Source organism: Glycine max, chromosome 7 (genome assembly GCF_000004515.6).
Source record: "Glycine max cultivar Williams 82 chromosome 7, Glycine_max_v4.0, whole genome shotgun sequence".
NCBI lineage: Eukaryota > Viridiplantae > Streptophyta > Magnoliopsida > Fabales > Fabaceae > Glycine > Glycine max.
In genome coordinates, this window is record NC_038243.2 from 35,609,365 (window position 1) to 35,629,998 (window position 20,634).

Sequence of the window (20,634 nt, forward strand, 5' to 3'; positions counted from 1 at the left end):
GTAGGTAGATTGGAGGTTCCAAGTAGCCTTGGCAGTTTATAATGTTGGTTCAACCTTTTCTTTTAATGCACGAGCTATTTGTTCTTTTTATTTTTTATTTGAACACAGGTATCTAATTTCATGTTTTTTTTAATGAAAATATGTGTGTGATTTAGTGTAGTCTAGACAATAAAAAATCATGTTATATCAATTTTTTTTTATTCAGTATTTATTACTCCTTCAATTTCAATTATAAGAAAAAAAAGATATATTTCATATTTATTAAGAAAATTAGTCAATTTTATTAAATTATGTTATTTTATTTAAAAAAATCATGTTATTTTTTTAAAATTATCTTTTATTATTGAAACTTGATATCAAACATAAAAAAATATTTAACTTTATTGAATGAAAGATATTTTAAAGAATTTCATAAAATAAGACATAAATATCTGAGATTTACTTATATTTAAAATAAAAAATAAAAAACTTTTATTGCTTATATTTAAAACCCGGTTGTATTTATTATGAATTATCATTATTTATATATTTGTATGACTCTTGTGCCTTTCATTATTGAAGCTGTAAAAGCTATTTAAATTTAAGAAATACAAATTATATAAGTACAAGTAAATTTTATAATAGAGAAAAAATAAAATAAACTCCTATTTTGATAAAATAATAATAATAATAATAATAATAATGTTATTGTATGAATATTAAATAACTTTAAATTATAAATTCATTTGGAAAAGAGACAAAACCAGTCAACAGTTTCATTTTTCCATGGTTTTACACCCCTTGAATTTCCACCCTTTGCTAAGAAGAAACAGGTAAAGAGTAGCCCGCAGATACTCTGATGCACTTTCCCTGAGTATAAATATAATAGCAAGTATATACAGAACAAGTTATTTCCTCAACGTGGCTTGATTTCAAATTTCACATCACTTTGGCTTTATCTTTTATCTATGGCACCTACAGCAGCAATGCTTTTGCTCTCTCACAATGGCAAAACACACGCACCCTCATCATCATCATCATCTGCAACAACTTATTATTCTAGTTTGAAAGCCTCTGCATTCAAATGGGTTGCCAAATACAACCCCGTGCCCAAAGCAAGATCAGAAAATAAGAGGTTCGAAGAAGCCCTTCAACTTTGCAGCTGCTAGTCTTAATTGTTCCTTTATAATACTTTATTGCCTTTTTTTTTTTTTTTTATCTCCTCTTTTGTTTTCTTCAATTGGTTATGTAAATTTCATATGAGCTTGTAAGTACCCTCATTTACAGAAGATTAACATGTAGATGTAACAATTTCTCATAACCTTTTCTTCTTGTTATTGGCTCAAGTTGCACAAAACTAAACTAATTCTATGGCACTGGTTAGTTAAAAGTTTTTGTTTTTTTTTTTTTTTAAATGTTAACATTAATTTTTTGTTTATCTTTTAGCTATGGGCTAATGGAAATTTATTACAAGAGTCTATCTCAGTCAGCATCATGTTACATGTACCCTCTCCTGTGTTTCTGATTTTGAAAACAGTATTGCTTAGGATTATGTTTCATCATCGTGGGCGTAACGTTGTTTCGTTTGAATAAAATTTGAGTGAGATGAAAGTGAATTTGCATTGGATAAGATTGATTTACTCATAGTTTGAGAAATAAGCTTTCCTTTATGCTTTTAAAATTGATTTTATTCATAGAACAACACATCACAGATTCACAATATCAATAATTAATGTATTAAATAAGGACATTTTAGTTTTATTAAATATTATTAATCCATTTACAATAACTTTTAACATCAAAATATATAAGAATAAGGTTTGATATGTTTTTTAAGAGTGTTCGCGATTTAGTTTAATTTAATTTTTTTTATTGAAAAGTCATCCAAATCACATTAAAAAGATATATGAAATTTGATTTTATTTAAAATAAAATCCAAATCAAATCAAACCATTATTTTGTAGTTTGATTTGTTTATGTTTTTACGATTTTTATTAAAATATTATTTCATTAAAATTTATATATTTTTTCCTATTTTAAATAAAATTATATTAAAAATTATTGATAATAATTTATAAAACTTATTAATATGTTAAATTTTCTACAATAAAAATCTACAAAATTTCATCTATTTTAAATCAAAAATATCTTAAAGAAATATTGAAAAAAAAAGTAATATACATTATATAAATTTTATATACATAAAATTATAAAATATTATGAAATTCAAGTGATACATACATAAAATATCTAACATTAAACTAATATGAATGTTGTAGTTCGATTTTTAACTTTTTGAGTGATTCTTCTATTTTTATTTTGAGTGATTCTTCTATTTTTATTTTGAATCGATTTAAATTTAAATATTTATTATTTTAGTCTAATCTCAACTCAATCTTAATTAGATTAATTAGGATTTAATAATCTGGAAAAATAAAATAAAAATAACTGAACCCAAGAAACTAAAAATTAAAACTTTAATGTATATCATAGAATTAATAACTCTATTTTATTAATTTAAAAATAAAAAATAAACAATTATTTTTCTTTCTTGTTGTGTCTGATTGAGGGACTATTCTTGTTGTGGAAGAATCAAGGATGAAGTGAGGGAGAGTGGGAGGAACTAACTGGGGAAGGAAAAGGAACACACATTCTCATTCTCTCACACTTTCTTTCTCCAATCCCAATTCCAAACCCTAACCAATTTCCATGGCTTCCTCGGAGATCGAGGTGGTTTCATCATCATCGGTCTCCAAACCCAACAACGACCAGCCTCCAATCCTCGACATCTTCACCGCCTCTGCTCACGGCGACTTCAACAAATTGAGAACCTTCGTCGAACAAGACGGCGCCTCCGTCTCTCTTCCCGATTCTAACGGCTATTACGCTCTTCAATGGGCCTCGCTTAACAACTTCCACGACATTGCGCACTATCTCATTCAGGTAATTCCCCCCTTTTTTCGCTTCGTTTTTTGATGTTTGTGTAAGTAAGTGCTTTAGCTCAGAATTGGTGATAACAGAATTGGGCGTTTCATTTTTACTTTTTAAATTTAAGTTGGTTTCGCCTCCATATGCAGCAAGTTTGTATTTTTCTTCTTTGGGAGGCTATGTGTCGTTTAAGAAATTAACAGTTTTCGTAACTCTCAGTGAAGTTAATTTATGTGGAAGGACTTTGCGTTTGATTGTTATATTTATATATATATTACATATTGTGTATACTTATGAATTGATTTAGGTTGAATGTGCTTTAATTTTGAACTGTGCTTGTTATGAAGCATGGGGCGGATGTCAATGCTAAAGACAACATGCAACAAACGGCATTGCACTGGGCGGCGGTTCGTGGTTCAACTCTAGCTGCTGATGTGCTCGTGGAGAACGGTGCTCGGGTTGAAGCTGCAGACGTAAATGGATACCGGGTAGTGCACTCTACTCATGTTAGTCAACAATTGTGTAAATGGATAAGTTGCATCATTTCAGGAGGATTTGCTTATTTTCTGTAAGTAGGGAAGTCAGTAAGGCAGGCATGGGTTGGGGGGTTTTAACAAAATAAAAATTCCTGCGTTCAAATTCATATCCTAGTTTGAATCATTGACATCTTTTCACCTTATGCCCCCAGCTGTTTTCTAAAGTTAATCATCCATATCCAAATCCGTAGGTCTGAATAGTGACTGTATACCCAATTTTATTCCTTATTTGTTTTATCTGGATGTCTGAGTATCAAAACTTTCCCTGACTTATTGATTAAAGTTGTAATATATATATATATATATATATATATATATATAGAGAGAGAGAGAGAGAGAGAGAGAGAGAGAGAGATGGATTTGCTAATGTACACATACTCATTTTTAGTTGGAGTACTTAGCAAGTCATAACTAGAGTTTAAAATACACCAATAGTGTAGCTTGCTAACGTACTCCAACTAAAAAAAAGTGTGTATACGATAGCAAGTGCTTGTGGGGATTGCTAATGTACACATACTTGTTTAGTTGTTTTTTAGTTGGGAGTGAGTTAGCAAGTTATAACTAGAGATTATCTTAAAATACATCGACGGTGTAGCTTGGACACGTACTCCAACTAATAAACAAGTTGGTGTATGTTAGCAAATCCCTATATGTGTTTGTGTGTATAAACATAATCATTTATGTTGTGTAAGCTAACAAGCAATATATGTTAGGTAAAAAGAAGCAAGATGAGTTTAGTTTATGAAACTTTGACTTGTGAATGTTTCAATATTTTGTCAATAAGAATAAAATAAATTATTAAAAATTACTTATAATGATTACAAAAAGCTATCTACATTTTAATTATTGTCAATTTAGTGTTTTTTTTTAATGAATATAAATTCTTATAAATTGTATTGGTATTTGGGTACAAAAGAAGTGAGCAAGTGGGTTATTGTGTGAGATTGGTCTACACCTGTTCCTATATAAGGAAAACCCTGGACTTATTCTGCTTACCACCTGTTTAAATGTTTCCAGTTTTGTGCTATTTTCATAGTTAAATGGTTCCTGCAGGCAGTTCATGTTGCTGCACAATATGGACAGGCAGCTTTCTTAAATCATATTGTAGTAAAGTACCATGCTGATTTTGATGTGCCTGATAATGATGGATGGAGTCCTCTTCATTGGTATGCCATGAACCTTTTGATTGCTATGCATGATGAAGAAACCTTATTTTGATAATGATTTGATTGTCAATGTCATGGTTCCACAATTTGCATGTTCTTTTGCTTTTAATGCACTCATAAAATTAGTTAAACTCATTTAAATACATAACCAGATTATGCTTTGGCTAAACTGTATGTCTTTTTTCCTAATCCTAAACTAATTAATTTAACGGAGTATTGACCAATGGAATGTTTCCCTGCTCTTCAAATTGTTTTGAAGTACTTTAGGGTTGTAAATTTGTTGTGTCAAATTGTTGAAGCTCACCCTAAATGATTGTTGATTATGGTTGTGTATTCAGAAAATCCATTGAAGATGTTGATTTTTTTCCTTGGTTTTTTGACTTATTAGTTCTCATGGACAGGGCTGCATATAAGGGATTTGCTGACACAATAAGATTGCTTCTATTTAGAGATGCAAGTCAAGGAAGACAAGATAAAGATGGTATGCCAAGTTAGCGTTTAATTTCCCTTACATTTTTACAAGTTCTCAATTATATATTCTTTATATCATAAGGTCTTTTTTCTCTAGTTTTTAGTATTTGGTCGAGACCAGTCCAACATAAACATATTTGAAGTCATTCTATCATATGCTAAGATTAGCTATCACTTAGGAGGGCAGTCCATGTTATATAGGATTGGTATTTTTGGTAATAAGTACTAGGCCACTTTGCATGAATAATACTATATGAGATTGAACTAGATTTAATTATTATTATGCATTACTATTGGTATCATGTACACAATGATTCCGTGATCTTGATATTGCTGGTTCAAGGGGTTTGTATGCTGGACTTATCTATGTGAAATTTAGGATGCTTCAGTCCTCCTCCCTATAGTTTCAAGAGTTTGTTTGGCACACATATTTGAGTTTTTATGTTCTTGACATTTGATGATATAGTCATAAAAGTTTGAATGTTATTATTATTACATTAGGTTAAAGTTTTTTGATTAATACTTTTGAAACAGGTTGGTTTTGGCATTAAGGTGTAGTTCTGTTGGTCATTTTGCTTTTCTTTTATGTGATAATACTCAATTAAACTTGTTTAGGTTGTACACCGTTGCACTGGGCTGCATTAAGAGGAAATGCAGAGGCATGCACTGTGCTTGTACATGCAGGCACAAAGGAAGAACTGATGGTGAAGGACAATTCTGGGAACACACCTGTACAGCTTGCATATGATAAAGGTCATCGGCATGTCGCTCCTTTCCTTGTACGTAACATTGGATTAATGAGGGTGTTGGTTATGTACTTTTTTAAGAACATTCTTGATGAGACTTGTGGTAATTAATAAACATTGTTAAATTTAGTTTTGCTAAGTGCAGGAGATCATGGGTAAACATACATCTCTGAACCAACTATCCCAAAACTTGAGTTATTGGGTGAAGACACATTAATGATATTTATATCTAATACGACTCCTCATGCAAGAACCCATTTGGCATGAAGTATGGACAATGCACAGTCCTACCTAACCTTGTGCTGAAATTAACAGTTTTATTTTAAAATAATGAGGGCCAATAAGAAACAGTTTATGCTCAATGTCTTCCTTTTATTCTTGATATCAAGTTCCATGGAAGAGTAGTTTAGAAAAAAAGTTTGTTTTTTGAATGAGATTGATACAATTAAATGATGCTAACTTACTTTTTTAATTGGTGTAAATTTTTTTTTTTTTTTGCTTATATTCAAGACTGGAGGGAGTATTGTTTTTCTAAAGTAGGTAAATAAAATTCTTTATATGTTACAAGTTATAATTTTTACTTCATTTGTGACTAGCACTTTTTTTATGTATTTTTAATTGAAATTTTGTTAAATGTTTATTATGTTTTAAGGTTATTTTGCTTATTTATGTTATTTTATATGTATATATAATATAATTTGTATTTTAAGTTGGATATTACAATTCATGTTACGGTCCAACAATTTTCACATTTCACCCCCCTACCGATCCTACGTTAGATCTCCATTTTGATATCCTTGTACCTGATTGACCTTAGCTTAAGTAGACAGAGTTCTGCCATTACAGAATTGAACTACCGATAGTTCTTTGCTTTATTTTGCATTGCTACTTACCGTGGTATGCTCGAGTCTTGACTGACAGAATAATTTACCATAGTGGAACTTTGAGTTTCTTTATCCTTCTGAAATTGATGGATTAATTTGAGACTGTTAGCTTAAACTATCACATTTTGCTTCTGAAAATTGCACAGGACCAGTGACTTATTGCACTTTGTTTATGCAGTTATACTCTTATTGGCTCTGTAACTGAATATAGTGTTTTATTTTTGCAGTCAAATCAACAACGGGCTAGTAGAAACTACTGGAAAGGGAAACTGTGTAGTGGGATAGTGACAGATATTGGTTATGCTCCCATCTTATTTTGTACTATAATCTTTCTCTCGATCCTCTTCATCAACTCAGTCGTTGCAGGTACATTAAAAATTGTATTCCAATTTACAATACTACACACACACGTGCACTCATTAGTCATTACCTGAGTTTTTTGTGATGACTTACCTTGATTGAATATTTTCCACTAATGCCAGCTCCTAACCTTAAAAAGATTACTGCCGTTGTTGGACTTTGGGCATGGACGGCGCTTTCTTCGGCCGTTGGTTCCCTGATTATGTTCTACAAGTGTAGTAGGTAATCTTCTGTGTTATGTATATGTTCTGTTTTTGTGTGTGATATGGTAATATAAATATATGTACTTTCTTCGTATTTGTGTGATATTATGCTTTTGAATGAATACCTTCTGCTGATGCATGCCTGTTGTGATAATGTGAATGCTCCAATAAAGTTCTGTAGGAACTCAGAAGTTGGATCCAAGAGTTAGGACCAAAATGTGACTAGTGTTTCATTTTCTTTGCATCCTCAAGTCATATTGGAACTCTTTCACTGAAGAAGAATTGGAGAATAATCATTTCTGTTTCTGGCAGTCTGTTTATTACTATTTACCATAACAGTAAGAAAAAATCTGAATTTATTGATTGGAATCCTAAATCTCAAAATCCTGTATCAATCTGATTCTTGAATAAGGTAGGGATGAACATGGACTGAAATGGATACCTTGGGACCTGGAACACTTCCCTCCGATGAATTCCATAAATACATGATAGTCCCCTCTCTTGGTTTCCCTCACTCCTTTTTCATTACAGCCTTTCCTCTACTTAGTTAACTAACTGAAAAGTCTGAAACTAGTCAATATTTTGTTACGTTGAAGTAGTGTAACTGGTGGCATGACCTTTGCCTCATCAACAATGATACAACTGTAAAAGTTTTATGAATTACTGCCCAATCGACTGACCTGGGATTGTTTCCAGTGACTTGAGACCTTGCAGACTCCATTTGGTTTATATCATGTAATGTAAAAGAATTTGATTTGACTGAAAATATGAACTAGGAATTTGCCTGCGATGTGCTATTTCCCCTCCGGATTAAATTTAGGATATATAAGTAATGTTACTAATGACAGATGGTGGCTCCTCTGTCAAGCAAAAATCTGCCATAAAAGTATGGTGAATGTAATTGAGACCTATGATAGAAGCATGACAGCTATAATGAAAATGCATATGTACGAAAAGTATACTAAAGAAACTGCAGAATAAAATAAAATAAAATAAAAATAATTACATCAATCAAGAATAAACTAGAAACATAATGTAACAACTATGTATGAAATCAATATCACCATAAGTACACAATCCACAAACTTTAGGGATAATATCATAAACCTCAGCATAAGTTCAGAGACGAAAGAGAGGAACAGAGAGATACAAAACACAGGAATAAAGAGACTCAGAAAACATTGAGAAACAAAAAAATGGAGAAAGAAGGAAAAACAAAGAAACAGGGACTCATGAACAGAGCTTATTGCGATAATCAAATCAGTGGATCGCGGCGATGTAGGTGTTCAGTCAAAAGGATCTCCAGTGTTGGGTTTGAGAAGACATGACGCTGCATTTAAAATTTCAGTGTCCAACACATGTTGAATGTCTGTTGATGGTCTCCATGTTGGGGTTTTAATTTTTTTTTTTAAAGGGAGTAACTACTGCTTTTTCCTCCGTAGCTGCTATATCAAAAGTGGCCATTCTGCAATGTCATGGGTGATGGGACCATGGCTGCTATTTAACAACACTGGACATAAGATGATGGAAAGTAGGAGTTGGAATGGAAAGGAAACGAATATAAGAATAAGAAATTCTTTTGAATGCAGAATTGCTAAATGTTTATTGATAGTATAATTATTTTATGACTTTGCCCAGTACCTGAATTTGGGAAGTGTTTCTCTTGTGCATTGAATTTTTTAAATGGGGTAGTTATTTTTCTGCATTGTTTGGTAATCACGTGGCATTTTCTTGGCAAGTTGTGTTCAGTACTAATTTTTTTAATATATTTTGTTATTCTTTTATTTGGTTTATTTTCATTTGCTGTCCACATTCACACAATATGGTTGTTATATCCATTATTAAACATGACAATTGTCCTGAAATATCAGAAAAAAATATTGGAGTTTAATTCTAAACTTTCCATCAACACTAATTTATTAATGTTATTTCAATCCTATGCAGTAAAGATCCTGGTTATATAAAACGACCGGGAGACTTGGGTACTCAAAGTGATACTGAGGTATGCAGTCCTTTGTGGTTGTTTAAAAGAATGTTGCTTTCGAGTGATGATTGTTACGAAGAAAAGACTTGCACCCACAAACCGGATTTTATCAGGGAAACTATCATATTACATGGGTCCTCTTTTTCTTATTAATGACTTCATGGTAGTATGTTGAGACATAAACATGGACATTGCTATTATACTACATTTATTATAACTTAGATATCATATACTCACACCCTCCCTAATTATAAGACATCATTGACTAATTTACACTTACTAAGAAAGTTGGTTAATTTAGTTATCAGCATTAAATTTGTTTGTAATTGTTAGGCATGAAGCAGAACTTCCTTTAGAAATGCCCTAACAGACCTTAAAGATCTATTATAGGAGAAAGGGCAAAGGTGTAAATTAGGGGCTTTTATAAATAAGCCACTTGGGACAGTGCGAGGGGTTGTGAATTCTAATTGTTGTTGTTGGCTGGGAAACCGGTGTGAAAGTAGAATGCTCCTTTGGGGTACCTTGTGTACTTGGTTCTGTTACAGAGTTCTTGCTTGATACAAACAGATTCATTCTTTCTCTCTATCACTCTCTAAGTGCTTCTGTGAGACATTGTGTGGGAATCAATCCTTGTGCTGAAAGTAGGTTCCTAATAGTAATTGTATTATTTTTCCAAAATTACCCTTAAGTAATTAATGCATAGAGAGAGAATAATAGTAGTGGGGTTTTAATTTTTAAAACTAAACTCTTCCATTCTCCAATCCTCATAAGAGAGAGAGAGAGAGAGAGAGAGAGAGAAAGAGACAATTCATAGCGTCTATTATTTATTACCTAAATTAACTAACAGTATTTTAGTAAAAGATAATTAATCTAATGGACAAGTAAAAAAGAGTCTTATAAAAAGGGACAAAAAAATTTCAAAACAATGTCTTATAAAAAGGCACGGAGGGAGTAGTTGGAAATGACTTGGTTTTATTTATATCAGCAGACAACGGATATATTTTGTGCATAAATTCTGTTGCATGTGAGGGAATGGAATACTTGATGCCACTCCCTGAGATTTCACCAGAGCATTGACAAGAACCTATGATTATTTATATCTTTTATATGAATGAATGCCATGTTTTACTTTATTATAGGTTTATTTAAATTTATTTTATGATGTAAATTCTGTGAGCATTATGTTTTATATTCTGCAGGATCCGTTATTGAATATTGATCTGAATAGTTCCTCTGTTTGGATGGGAAATTGGTCTCAACTTTGCCCTACCTGCAAGGTTTACATGATATTCTTTTGAGTATTTAAAAAATCTAATGTTGATACTTTACTTACATTTCTGTTTATTAAATTCTCAAAACAAGTTATCGCTTATCAGGTTTTCTCGAATTGTATCATCAGATAATAAGACCTGTCCGATCTAAGCATTGCCCAACTTGTAAGCGATGTGTGGAACAGTTCGACCACCACTGTCCATGGATATCTAACTGTGTTGGGAAGGTAAGGAGTGTTGTGCTGTTTTAATTGCTACACACAAGATCAAAAGTGCATTCTTCTGATGGATTTCTTTTATATTTTTGGTTTTATTTACATTAGATGGATATGTGATAAATCAATAAGATTGTTTACTTCCTCAGTATGTTTGATTTGGAAATAAGATGCTCTACTTGACTTTTCTGGTCAAACAGAGCTGTTTTTCTTCTTTTCCTCAGTCCGTATACTACGGGCCTTAATATCATACTTGGTATGCATCTTGCAGAGGAACAAAAGGGATTTCTTTATTTTTATCTGCCTGGGAACTTTGACTTCTTCCCTTTCTGGTGCCGTTGCAGTTCAAAGTATGTCTTGAAGAGCTCCTTTTTTCACCATTCTATATACTGAAATTGTATAATTTATTGTTTCACTTGAAATATATAACAACTAACTGCCTTGTTTTCCATTACAGGAATTTGGACATCTACACCAGCATTACTGGCAGGAGAAACATGGATCCATTATGCGTTAGTAAAACATCCAGGTTTAGTTGTGTTTTTGGTGATGGATGCTGTTGTTTTTTTTGCAGCTACGACATTAACGCTAACACAGGCTTCCATGGTAATTGCTTAATCCATAGTTGCCATTTTCCCTTCCCAATAATAATTTAGTTCTGTATCAGCAAATATATTAGGGAAAATTACTGAAAAGAATTATTAATATATATTTACTGAATAAACATTTACCAAGAAGTAAAAATAGCCTCCTTTTGTTAAAATGACTAGATTTTCTGATAGAAACCTGGTATCTTACTACACCTACTTTGACCGAAGTGTCCAAACATCAACCAGGCTTAATTCCACTACATCGAGTTAACTACATGGACAAATTGGTATTGTAGAGTTCTCGACTTCTCCCAATAACCAAATTTTCTGTATGAAACAGTATAGATCAAGGTCTTTTTAGTGACTTAAAGTTTTCTGTATCCTACTCCTTTTAATCAGATTATCTTCCATTCTTCCATCTGTCTTTCTGTAGCCTCTCTTCTCACTTGATCAGACCATTATAGTCAAGGTTCTCTCATCTGTTTGATAGGTGTTAGTGTTACTCCAATTAACCCCCAAATACATTCAATTCTAATCTTATCCCTTTTTTAATATTGTTTGTCCACACAATCATATCATTCTTATTCCCTACTCTTATTTTATGCTTTTCTTGGTGCTTCACTGCCCAACATATTTATTACCACCGAGCATTGCTGGTCTGATAGTTATCCAGTAAAATTTTCCATGAGTTTGATAGCCTCTTTGCCATCATACAATATTATTCCTGAAGCCTTTAACTATTTCATCCATACGGGTTTAGTACTATGTGGGACATGACATCCATTCCCCATCACCTTGTTAGATGGATCCAAGATACCTAAAACCATGCTACTTGTGTCATTTGATAAATACCAAGCATAGAATAGTCAATGGTGCATCTTTATCCTCTCCTTTTATTTAGGAAATGATAGTGCCATTTGCAGAGAAAGAGTCAAAGAGACAAGTTTCCGCTTGCAAAAACCCACCATATCATATGCAGGAATTCTCATGTTCTGTATTTGCTTACCTTTCTCCAAAAATGAAAGGTCACCTTTAGGAAAAGGAGATCCATGAATGGCATCTTGTCAAATTAGTTTGCAGCATTCCTTCAGTTGAGCAACTTATCTAATAGAGTATAAATTACATGAGCCTCCCTGAGGTTTTGTAAAATTACACAAACCTTACCTGCTTTTTTAACATTTACACTAACCTTCCTTCAGGGGTTGTCAGTGTAACGTTTTTTAAACAATTAAGGGGGGTTAGTGTAGCAATAAATAAAGGCAGAGGGTGGTTGTGTAATTTCATGAAACTTCAGGGATGTTGGTGTAATTTTCTCTAATACTTTTCACAGTGAAAGCTTTGAAATATACATAATTGTATACAAGCATTTTGTTACTCAAACACCTTCAAGATAGTAACTGTAGAAGTTTTTTCATGTTTGTAAATTGTAATGCAGATAGCTCGAAATGTGACCACAAATGAACTAGCAAATTCCTCCCGTTATGATTACCTTCGTGGTCCTGATGGGCGGTTCAGAAACCCATATAACCACGGTTGTTGGAAGAATTGTGCTGACTTCCTTTTTCTCGGCTATACAAATGATGATGAGATTGCTTGGCCTCCATTACAGCAGGTGGCAACTTAGAACATTCTCCCAGGCTGTGTCCATGCATCCTTTGTTATATTATCACATAGTTCCAATTCGTAGATATGTAGATGATAGTCATTTTCAGCTAGGATTTCATTCTCTGACACATGTACATTTTATTACAGAGCACAAAGAAATAAAACATTTTTCTTTTATCAGAGAATACAAATTATTTTGATACACTCATGTGCCAGTTGTGCAATTGTTTGGTGGGATACCCATTACTTTAGGAGGAAATGCATTTAAAGGATTGGAACAAATGTCTTGACTTAATGGTATGCTTGGCATGACTGAAAAATGTGTAAGATGTGGAAAATGGCAATGGATTTTGACGGTGTTGGTGTTGAGGTTTACTTTTGCTGCTGTAACACCCCGTTAAATTAAATTAAACCTTATATGTTTTTAATTAGTAAACTAATTATTACAAAAATAGGGTAAGTTTTTTGCGATGTTATACTTAGTTTAAATATATTTTCTCGTAAAATCTTTTTATAATCAAATCATGCTTGTTTCATTAAACTTCATAGTATCAAAAGCTTTTAGTAAACATCACATTATAACAAACGCTACTACACCATCAGTCATAGATACATTCAACTAGTGTCATCATACATCTCAAAAAGGAATGCAAGAGAAGTCAAACTTCCTAGCTATGTCAGTAATCAATAGTCATGAACTAAATTATCCATGTACGAGGGGTAGATATGTTCACACTAATCTACGGGTTCACACCTGTTTCAGCATCCTCTACTGCATTATCTAGCTCCTCAGTCGTAGGGTCAGCTACAACCATCATCTAATCCAGTCGTCTCAACTAAAGGGAGGTACTCAGGTCCGGAAGGAGTATAATCAGGTGACTCATCCTGAGCTCCAGGAATGTAATCAGTCATCATCTTTTGGAACCATGACTTCCTCAGTCATGATCAATACCCAGACAGTGAACTTTATAATTTCTTGGTATATGATTCAGAAACAACAAAACACACAAGGTAAATTACAAGGTCAGTACATAATTTTAGCATATCAGAAATAAAAATACAAACATATTGAACCACCTCACACTCCCTTGCCTTGAATCAGCAATAAGGAAGAAAAAGTATGAGGTTTGCATTCTGGTTTTGGGTGCTCCACGTGAAGACAGAAGTGCAATAGTGAAAGATGGGTTGGAAGGTGATTTTAGGGTGTTTATCTGTAAAAAGGGTAGGTGAGAGAGACAACTAAATATGTGGGTCAGAGTCTCAAATTGATAGAGAATAAGAGACAGATGAGAATGTAGTTAACTTCGTAAAAGATGAAAACTGTTGGGTGCAACTTTAAACGTTCAGAAGAGAGCCTTTGTTATCATAGTTGAAAAATTTGATTTGGCCTGGTCGGAAGCAGTGACGTAATAAAACTGATTTGATTATTAGACCGATCATTCATTTCAACCAGGATGGTGATATAATAAAGCTGATTTGATTATTAGACCGATCATTTATCTGAATCGGGATGATTAGATCAAATCCAACTTTTGAGTAAATCCAGCCCGATAATTGATGTTGTTTTGAATCAACTCTAAAATAAATAAAAATATCAGAGTCACTTCTCTTCTTCACGCTCACGGCTCATCTTCACTCTCGTCTCATCTGGGAGCAAATCGTCGTCCTCCACATGGGCTCGGCGGAGGACCAGTCCGACGCGGCCGCGCAGCTGGTCTCCCTCGCCAACAGCAGCGACCGTTACGGGAAGCTGATAATCGAAGAAGGCAGGGTGGGCCCACTTCTGAAGCTTCTGAACGAAGGGAAAGCCGAAGAAGGGCAGGAACACGCAGCACGTGCCATCGGGGTTCTCGGGCGTGGCCGCAGATAACGGTGACGTTCGTTAACGGCGTTGAGGAAGTGTTCGACGCGACGGCGACGGCGGCTCAGAGCATACGAAACTTGATTCTGGAAAACTCAAGACGGCTCAGAGCTCTCACAAATGGCACCCCCTACCAAAGTGCGTTTCCATTTTCTCCTTTTCAATTTTAAATTTTTTAATATAAATGGAATCATATCAGATTAATTATTGATTCAGAAGCACTAATCCATTATTTAAATTGATTAAAGATAGGACTCTTTTAGTCCCTGAAATTTCCGCGAGCTATCTGTATGTGCCGATGGATAACATTCTCAGAGAGAACGGATAAAATTTTATTCCGTCGTCTAGGTACTTTAAGGTACTATCAGTGTAAGTTTATACATCAGATTCTTAGGGGGTGTTTGGTTTGGTTGTTTTCTGTTTTTATTTTCAGTGAAAACAGAAAACGGTGATGAAAATGTGTTTGGTTGGATTTCTGAAAACATTTTCAGTGAAAATGAAAACGGAGAACAACCAGAAAATGAAAACAATAAATTCTCATCTTCTTGAGAACAGAAACCTCATTTCGGGTAAAATGAAATTTGAGGTTTAATTTTAAGCAAATCTAAAAATACAAAAAGACAAGAAGTCAATATATCATAAATTTTCAGTATTTTTATTTCATGAAAACAGAAAACAAGAAATTAAACCAAACATGTTTTCAGAATTCTAATCTTTTGAAAATGAAAATAATTTTCCGAAAATGAAAACAGGAAATGAAAACAGAAAATGAAAATGCAAACCAAACACACCCTTAACTTTTTGGTCAAATAATTTTTTTTAGTCACGACTTAATTTATATTTACGTCTTAAAATAAATTTACAATGATTTTTTAATTATTTGAAGTATTCAAGGATTTTTCTATGTTTAATTTTTAGTAATTTTATTTATATCTTATAAATTTCTAAATTTGACTCAAAAATCATCTTTTTATATATAAAAACTAAATCTAAACTGAAATGATCAGTTTCATCATTACTTTAAGAAGATTTAGATTTGATATCGATTATTTATTTCTCAGGCAGTCCAAGCATTTAACAATATTTTCGAGAAAATTATTCTTCCTGGATCTTTTCTATATAACATAACTCTGAGTTCAAATAATTATTTTGTAATTACGTGAGACTTATTTTCATGTTTGTAGGAAAAATTGTTAATTTCATATAATTGTAGTTTTAATAGTTATTTCAGAATTATCACCTGAAAGAAATATTAAAATTGTCAATTATTCATAAAGTGAAAAATACTAATTACAATCATGTAATTTAATATTTTGTCTCTTATTTAGCTTATCACAATTAAATATAGCAATTAGAGATGGCGATTTTCAGCATTGTTTTTACTCTTAACAGCACTATAACTATAAGCCTTTCCTTGACAGGTGGGTTTTATACAACTAGGAAAAGTGCAAATTTGATGCCAAGAGATATGAAATGTACAAGTCTTGGCTTTGCTTCTATGTTTTTACTACTTTGTAAAAAATAAAAAAATAAAGCAGGAAACGGATAAGGAACAAAGTAGTGTTTTTATAAAGAAAAATAATAAAATAAATTAGCCCAAGCACCCTCTAGTATACATTATATACTAGTTTTATTTTTGTGTTAAAAAATTAATTTTCACATTTTAAATATTTCTTTAATGTATATTTATGGTTTAATTTTAGATTATTCTCAATAAATTTTTAATTCTGTTTAATGATTTAAAATTAATCTTATTAAAATTAATTTTAATTTTAACTTTAAAGTAAATTGAGTAATAATATTTGGTTGACTCACGTATTAGTCTTGTAAAGCAACAGATAAGAAAAAAATTATCTTTGAAATCATAAAAGTAGAAAAAGGAAAGCATGAGGAGGGGGGGATTTGAAATAGGAATATTATATATAAATAAAAGTTTTATTGCATCTTTCACCCTTACGTTATGATTAAATTATATTTTTCTTTATTTATATTTTAATATAAATAGAAATGTGGTTTAAAGATAAAGATGTTTGAGAATATCATCTAGAAGGCAATACTACTTGAATAAAGATAATTCCCTAATCTGGCAAAAGAATGGTGAAAGTCACGATCTTTATACAAATATATCGACTAATTTGGCCTTCTTTTCTTGAGTTATTTTTTTCAAATTTCAATGCTTCATTTTCTTTTATTAACTACTCTCAGACCTTACATAGAAAGTAAAACATTTTCCATTCGGATAAGAAAACAGCAGGTGCACATGAAATTCAATCGCAAATAACAAACTTTTGACAAAATATGAGATGGATATAAATTTCCTATTTACTCTCTCTCCCATTCTCACTTACAAATAAACATAATAGAGTTTCATAATCATAATCAAACTAAACAGTGGCTTGCTTTAAGAGAACACTGAAGTATGCCCCTTGACCTTTACTACCTAATGTGAATTGAATTATGTTCAAATGACAATGTAAACACAAACCAGAACCAGCAGTATTTAGGCTATATGTTTGGATAAAAGTTGAAAAATAATTTTGTAAATTCCAATGCACAAAATGAAGAATGGATAACTTGTTACTTGGACAGTAAAAATACTTTTGAGTTCTTCCAATTGAAAATCAAACACACACTTATCAGTGCAAAAATAAACACACCTTGAGTTGCGGCGAGGCAGGATGCCATTCAGGAGGCCCATAGACAAGGGAGAAGCATTGATAATGCCAACCCCTTTGGCCTTCAAATCCCCCAAGCTAGTGTCATTCACACAGTAATGGCAATACGAAAGCACCACCTATCAAGCACGTAACTGAAAATCCCCAGTCTCATTCAGAACCTATCCAACAACAACAACAACAATAATCAGTTGCATGCATGTTGGGATAAGCATTGGCAAAATTAATATTGGTTAAAATTGATTTGGAAGTGATATAATTTATGTTTGGGTGCTCTTATTATAAAAACTAACTATAAAATTTTGGATCCAATGCAAAATCTACTCAAAGGTACTTCAACCCAGAATCAATTTTCGAAATCAATTTTCAACTCTTCTCCCAGGTGAACTCAAACATGTGAAAATTTATGCAAAATTAATTCAAAACTCGGAATCAATTCTCCAATGTGAAACCAAATTCGCACCACTACTACTGCTACTACTTCACATTCGTGAAACGCAACAAGCTCAATATGAAACGACACGTTACCTGGTCTAAGGAGCCGAACTCGATGTCGTGGCATTGGAGAATATCGACGTAGTCAAGCTGCAACCTTTGCAAGCTCTCTTCAATGCTCCTCGTCACTCTCTCCGCGCTGAAATCGAAACCCTCCTTGTACCGTCCGCACTTCGTTGCCACAACGTACGAATTCCTCGGAGCTCCCAGAGCCTTCAGTGCCTTCTCCAGCACTTTTTCCGACAGCGTCCCTCCGTAGTACGGAGAAGTGTCGAAGAAGTTGATGCCGGATTGAAAAGCGAGGCGAACGGAAGCTTTGGGTTCTTCCTCGGAAACATCGCCGAAGACATTGCCCAGTGGAGAACCTCCGAATCCTACGGTTCTTCCAAGCTCACGTAGCTCCATTTCTCTGTTCTCTCACACACTCACCTCTTGCAAGCTGCAAAGTATGATTATCTATTTTAATTTTTAATGTTACCTGTAGACTGGACCCAACCCTGGGTGGTCTTTCCCCAAGGCCCAATTAATTACATATTTTTTCAGACCCATAATTTTGATCTTAGCAAAATTTATGTAACACTGGTTGCAGTTGTAATTTGTAAATGTAAAGCCTGAAATTCACATTTGTTCCTATGACTATGTAATTTTGTTCTTTTTTTTTTATTGCACATTACTCTTCTACATTTTTAAAATCCAACAGTTTAGTCCATTGTTAATTTGTTTCATATTTTAACAGAAATTATTAACTTGATATGTTGTCATATCAACTTAATCTTTAATATCATATATATTTTAAATGTAGTATCAACATGTGATTGGAATTGTCATATCTGCTAAAAATATAATAATCGATTAATAGTAGATCAAAATTACTAAATTTTGAAAATGTGGAGACCAATTATGCAAAAATAAAATAAAATTGAGGAACCAAAATTAATATATCAGAAACCTATAGAGACCAATAGTGAATTAAGCCTATAAAAGAAAAGGTCCTTAAAAAGCTGTTAACATGAAGCATTTCTCTATTTACAATCTTGCAATGATTTATTTAATTTGGTTTTTATGCTTTATTTAGTTTCACCATCATCCTCTACAACACACTTCATCAAAGCAAAGAACAACCTATGCACACTCTTGTAAGGAAGGTTGATGGTGTGCTTGTATTCGTTTTTAGCATTGTCATGACCATCACCAACTCAAACACCAAACAATTCATTTCATATGTGCAATCTGAAACAAGTAAAAAACTATGTTGTTCATGTAAGGTTACAGAAGTAGAGACTCTTGAGAAACCAAATTTATCAACTCCACAAACATGCTTCTTAAATAGTTACCTTCAAAGCCATGTAGGACTGTAAAGACACCAATTTTCTTGCCATTGTTGAGAATATAAAGTTTATAAATCGTGATAGTGAAAAGAGTGTGCATGCATGGGTGTGAAGAAATCCCCATCTTGAGCAAAAGGCGTAGGTGCTTTTAGGTGTGGAGTGTCTAAAGTGTGGATGCTTATACAAGTTGCATTTCCTATCCCAGTGTCAGACCTATGCAAATTTCCATACCAAGTTTTTTCTTGAGATTTTTCTTTCCTAAGACGTGGTGTGGTTAGAAAGAAAGTTGTACAAACATGTTTACTTGTACAGAAAGCAACCCGCTTTCTATGTCAAACATCATATGTACTCACTCTACAAACACGTGGATAAAATCCACAAAGATAATAAATAAGTATCTCTGATCTAACGGGTACGAATATTTTTATTACCCATTTTTGAACGGTGGGAACAGATGCAAAATACAAAAAATATAGGAGAATGAGCAAATGCAAAATGAAATACAATTAATAAGTTGTTATCACATTAGTGATGTCCAACAAAAAATATAGGAGAATCTCATCGAAAAATTACAAGATTGTCAATAATGTCAACTAAGGGAAAAGGCTTAGCCACTAAAAATAATATTTAATGTTTAATCACCAAGCAGGAACAACCATCATCATCCACTTATTCCACAATCCAGACACAGGAAGTTTCATCCAGTATTCACAAAACCACTCTTCAGCTACACCAATAACAATCCAGAATTATCAAGACAAGACATCATGAATGAAGGTGCATGAATAAATAAAGCAAACTTTAAATAATTTCCAATTGAAGTACACAAAGAATTATGAACTTCAGATCCAGCATTAATTTTTTAGAAGAATCGACAATAAACTTCAACCTTGAGCTGTTATTCATGGGAAAATTTTCAAGATTTATGGGCCCACACAAAATAAAATGCACATGTACCAAAAAGGTGACTAAGGCCTAAAATCTTTTAGCACAAAATCAATTTGATATATTTCAAAATTAAAATGATTAATAGTATTTTAGTATGTGAATTGTACACAAATGTTTATTTTATATAATTAAAATTTATAATAAATAAGTATTTTTAATATAATCACGTTGAGTTAGACTGCCAGCTTGTTGAGAACAGCCTTGAAAACAATAACCATAATCATGTAGAACTTGGTTGAATATATATCATGAACTCTATTTGTCTTGGTTTAAGTCATTCTCAAAATATTTCAGTGTATCTTGTTAGGAGACAAGTAAATTATATCACTCATGTGTTAGTAAAAGTGCCACAATTGTACCTTAGCCTCCATTTGTTTGATTTCGTTCCT

General features: G+C 32.7%; 2 protein-coding genes across 8 annotated transcripts; one reads left to right on the forward strand and one right to left on the reverse strand.

Annotated features, from left to right (window-relative positions):
• The first annotated feature begins 863 nt into the window (after positions 1-863).
• LOC100798740 (probable protein S-acyltransferase 23) lies at positions 864-15,140 on the forward strand. Of its 6 annotated transcripts, XR_005892346.1 has the most exons (16): positions 864-1,114; positions 2,570-2,922; positions 3,255-3,413; positions 4,497-4,609; positions 5,011-5,090; positions 5,696-5,859; positions 6,938-7,076; positions 7,193-7,292; positions 9,218-9,275; positions 10,457-10,534; positions 10,657-10,755; positions 11,015-11,093; positions 11,201-11,349; positions 12,769-12,945; positions 13,702-13,949; positions 14,041-15,140. XR_005892346.1 is itself a non-coding variant. In XM_026129300.2 (15 exons), the coding sequence occupies exons 2-15, from the start codon at positions 2,689-2,691 to the stop codon at positions 13,735-13,737; spliced, it is 1,665 nt and encodes a 554-aa protein (XP_025985085.2). In that variant the 5' UTR covers positions 864-1,114; positions 2,549-2,688; the 3' UTR covers positions 13,738-15,140. The 6 variants fall into 6 exon arrangements, 5 of the variants coding, with proteins under 5 accessions (XP_025985085.2, XP_040873265.1, XP_014633590.2 ...); XM_026129300.2 differs by having other exon boundaries at positions 2,549-2,922; positions 13,702-15,140; XM_041017331.1 differs by having other exon boundaries at positions 13,702-15,140.
• Positions 13,518-18,424, reverse strand: LOC100777124 (L-galactose dehydrogenase). 2 transcript variants are annotated; one of them, XR_415255.4, is made up of 3 exons: positions 18,003-18,424; positions 17,457-17,635; positions 13,518-13,913 (listed from the first exon to the last, which is right to left on the reverse strand). XR_415255.4 is itself a non-coding variant. In XM_003528360.5 (2 exons), the coding sequence occupies exons 1-2, from the start codon at positions 18,372-18,374 to the stop codon at positions 17,597-17,599; spliced, it is 411 nt and encodes a 136-aa protein (XP_003528408.1). In that variant the 5' UTR covers positions 18,375-18,424; the 3' UTR covers positions 17,274-17,596. The 2 variants fall into 2 exon arrangements, 1 of the variants encoding a protein (XP_003528408.1); XM_003528360.5 differs by lacking the exon at positions 13,518-13,913 and having other exon boundaries at positions 17,274-17,635.
• Between the last annotated feature and the right edge of the window lie 2,210 nt (positions 18,425-20,634).

Excerpts from the sequence above, each read along its gene's own strand:
- LOC100798740 (XM_026129300.2), top strand. The coding sequence starts at position 2,689 with ATGGCTTCCTCGGAGATCGAGGTGGTTTCATCATCATCGGTCTCCAAA. Across the intron at positions 7,293-9,217 it reads ATGTTCTACAAGTGTAGTAG|TAAAGATCCTGGTTATATAA; the intron begins GTAATCTTCTGT and ends AATCCTATGCAG. Across the intron at positions 10,535-10,656 it reads AACTTTGCCCTACCTGCAAG|ATAATAAGACCTGTCCGATC; the intron begins GTTTACATGATA and ends TTGTATCATCAG.
- LOC100777124 (XM_003528360.5), bottom strand. The coding sequence starts at position 18,374 with ATGGAGCTACGTGAGCTTGGAAGAACCGTAGGATTCGGAGGTTCTCCA. Across the intron at positions 17,636-18,002 it reads AGTTCGGCTCCTTAGACCAG|GTTCTGAATGAGACTGGGGA; the intron begins GTAACGTGTCGT and ends GTTGTTGGATAG.